Consider the following 2,748-nt stretch of genomic DNA (forward strand, 5'->3'; position numbering starts at 1 on the left):
GTTAACTTTAAACTTTTTAAAACGTTTTTTACTATTAACTTAACTTAACTCAGTTAAAAATTATCATTAACTTGCCCAGGCATGCATATTTTATTACCATTTTCATAAATAAAAACTATCGTGAAACCCCAAATAGGTATTTTTGTTAGGAAATACATAATAATTCTTCTTAGTAAAAAGACATCGAAAATGAAAAATAAAAACACCATTGGTTGTATAATAATATTTTGTTATAATTACTTTTTAATCTTTATAAATATTTATATTCAGTGATCCAAGTAGTTTAGATGTTTGTGCCACATTCTCTTTTACGTTAAACTAGCCGCAAATATGTAATTTCCACTTCCAACCCAATTGAACCAGTGATTAACCATAGCAATAATAATAGATATTAGTGATACACCTGCCATAACTGTTACAAAATTGAAAACAGTTACATAATAATATGTCCAGTTTGTATATTGTCAGTATTAGTATTTGATTATTGCCTATTGGTATAATAGTATAGTCATATAGTAATCGATTTATAATGTCAATATAAGGAAAATATTTGATTTTGAATCCATTCTTTACCAATCCCGGCTTTGGTCTTTACTCACGATAAATATAGTTTAAATGTTTATTTTTAAAAATAATAGCAAAAGTCTGTAGTAGACAATATTACACGTTATAATTATAATTAATAAATTATTTTAAAACTGTTGTCCCTTCATTATTTCCACCATTATAGTATGCACATTTTATTGTTATTTAATTATAATCAAATATAAAAAAAAAAGTCCCAACAATTTGTGTGTAACTACCTAAATAAATAAAATAATGAATACATATTATAAATCTTTATTAATTATACATATAATTTTAAAAAAAATAGGAGTCTACTGTTGTTTGAACTTGTACTTGTTATAGTATTATTAATATTAGTTGGCATAAAACCAAACATTGTTGGCCCTAAATATTTTATGCATTTTGGATGACTAAAAGTGTTTTATATAACGTACTTTGACATTAAAGGACAACGACTTTACTTTCATGATTAAAATTAATTATTTTGAAATTTTAAAACTTTTTAACTTCAGACATATCAGGAATGCTGTTGTATAGAATATATTTATTTGGAGCTCAAAGGGTTCTATGCAGCTTAAGGAATAAGGTTAAGTAAACAATACCTCCAGGTTATATTAAACTTGCTAATTAATACAAGTACATTTTAAGTTAAAGTTATTTTTTATCCATATAAGTATAAGAACAGTCTTATTTTGATTAATCTTATAAGTTATTATATGTATAGTGATTAATGATTATTAACAACAAATAGTGAATAATATGTATTCAAAGATCATTAAATATTTAAACAATTAAACCTATTAGTAATTTCCTATATCATAATATAAACTTGATTTAAAATAGGTACGCATCCTAAGCTAACTTAAGAAAATACAATTCGAGAACAATGCTTACTTGTAACCGGATAGTGTATTAAGTAAACTGCTCTTTCCTGCACCTGATGGTCCCATAATGCATGATAATTCACCAGCAGAAAATCGTCCATTTACCGACTTCAATATTGTTCTTGACGGTACTACAAACAAAATAACAACAGAATAACTATATTATGCAGTTTATTCAATTATTTTTAAACAAAATCTATCATATTAAAGTATGCCATTTCAATCAATTTTTTCAAACATGCCAAATATGACGCAATCCAATATTTGTACTCTATAAGCCAAATTGACATACAAAAAGTTTAACAATTCCTTTAAGGCTTTAAATGACATTTTGGGTTTCTAAAATGTTGGGTGTGTACTACTATAAAAAAATCTTCAAAAATAATAGATTATTTAGTTAAGAAGACGTCACACCCGAGACCCGAATGTGTTGTCTCCGTCTTACAAATGTACAACTAGCAAAAACTATTTTGTATGGGACAACTTTTCTCGCACCATATTTGCTGTAGAACTATCAAATGTTCACAACACGTAAGAAATTTTTTATTTTTTTTTTTATTTTTACAAGTAATATACAATCTGTATCATTAATACAATAAGAATATATGCTAAAAGTACGCTCACAGGAAATAATTTGATAAAAGGAGCCACCCATTGATGACACTTTCTATGGTTATTAATTATTTACTTAATAATTATTATGATTTTTTTTTGATTTTTTTTTTTTTTTTACTGTAACAAATCACGACACCACTTGCGTTTTAAACATCTTAGGGGATTACCTGGTATGGTAGCGGAGGCCAATTTTTTTATGAGTGGATTGGAATGAGTACTTAGGTGGTTGTGGAATCTTTTATAGTACTTTTATAGTAACATTTGGATTCCTATGCTATGTTTTTAGTTTTAGGTTGAATGGAGGGAAAAATTTGAGACGTAAGGAGGTGCATTTGTTAATTTCCTCAGAGCAATGTTTTGGAATGCTTGGATTTTGTTAACGTTTGTTTTTTTTGCACTACCCCATAGCTGCAAACCGTACGTCCACATTGGTTTGAGACGGTTTGTCAGTCTAGATATTTTATATTGTTATTATTTATTATATCATGTATAAGTTGAATTAGTATTATAATTTTTTATTCGTTTCTATGGTGATAAACAAAGAGTTATAAATTAAAATCCCATTTTTAGCATTTTTTTGTAATTTTTCGGTGCTTTTTCCCGTGGCATTAATTAACTATTGATAAAATCAAAAAAATGAACTCTCTAAAGTACCATCTTGATCCAATTCTCTAAAAGATAA

General features: G+C 26.7%; 1 protein-coding gene across 1 annotated transcript in view; it reads right to left on the bottom strand.

Annotated features, from left to right (window-relative positions):
• LOC100162270 (ATP-binding cassette sub-family G member 1) overlaps positions 1–2,748 on the bottom strand; it is a 22,515-nt gene that overhangs the window by 10,278 nt on the left and 9,489 nt on the right. The window contains exon 2 of the mRNA XM_001942479.5: positions 1,462–1,582. Within this exon, the coding sequence (XP_001942514.1) occupies positions 1,462–1,582 (121 nt within the window). The remainder of the gene's footprint in view (positions 1–1,461; positions 1,583–2,748) is intronic.

This window comes from Acyrthosiphon pisum, chromosome A2 (genome assembly GCF_005508785.2).
Source record: "Acyrthosiphon pisum isolate AL4f chromosome A2, pea_aphid_22Mar2018_4r6ur, whole genome shotgun sequence".
Taxonomy (NCBI): Eukaryota; Metazoa; Arthropoda; class Insecta; order Hemiptera; family Aphididae; genus Acyrthosiphon; species Acyrthosiphon pisum.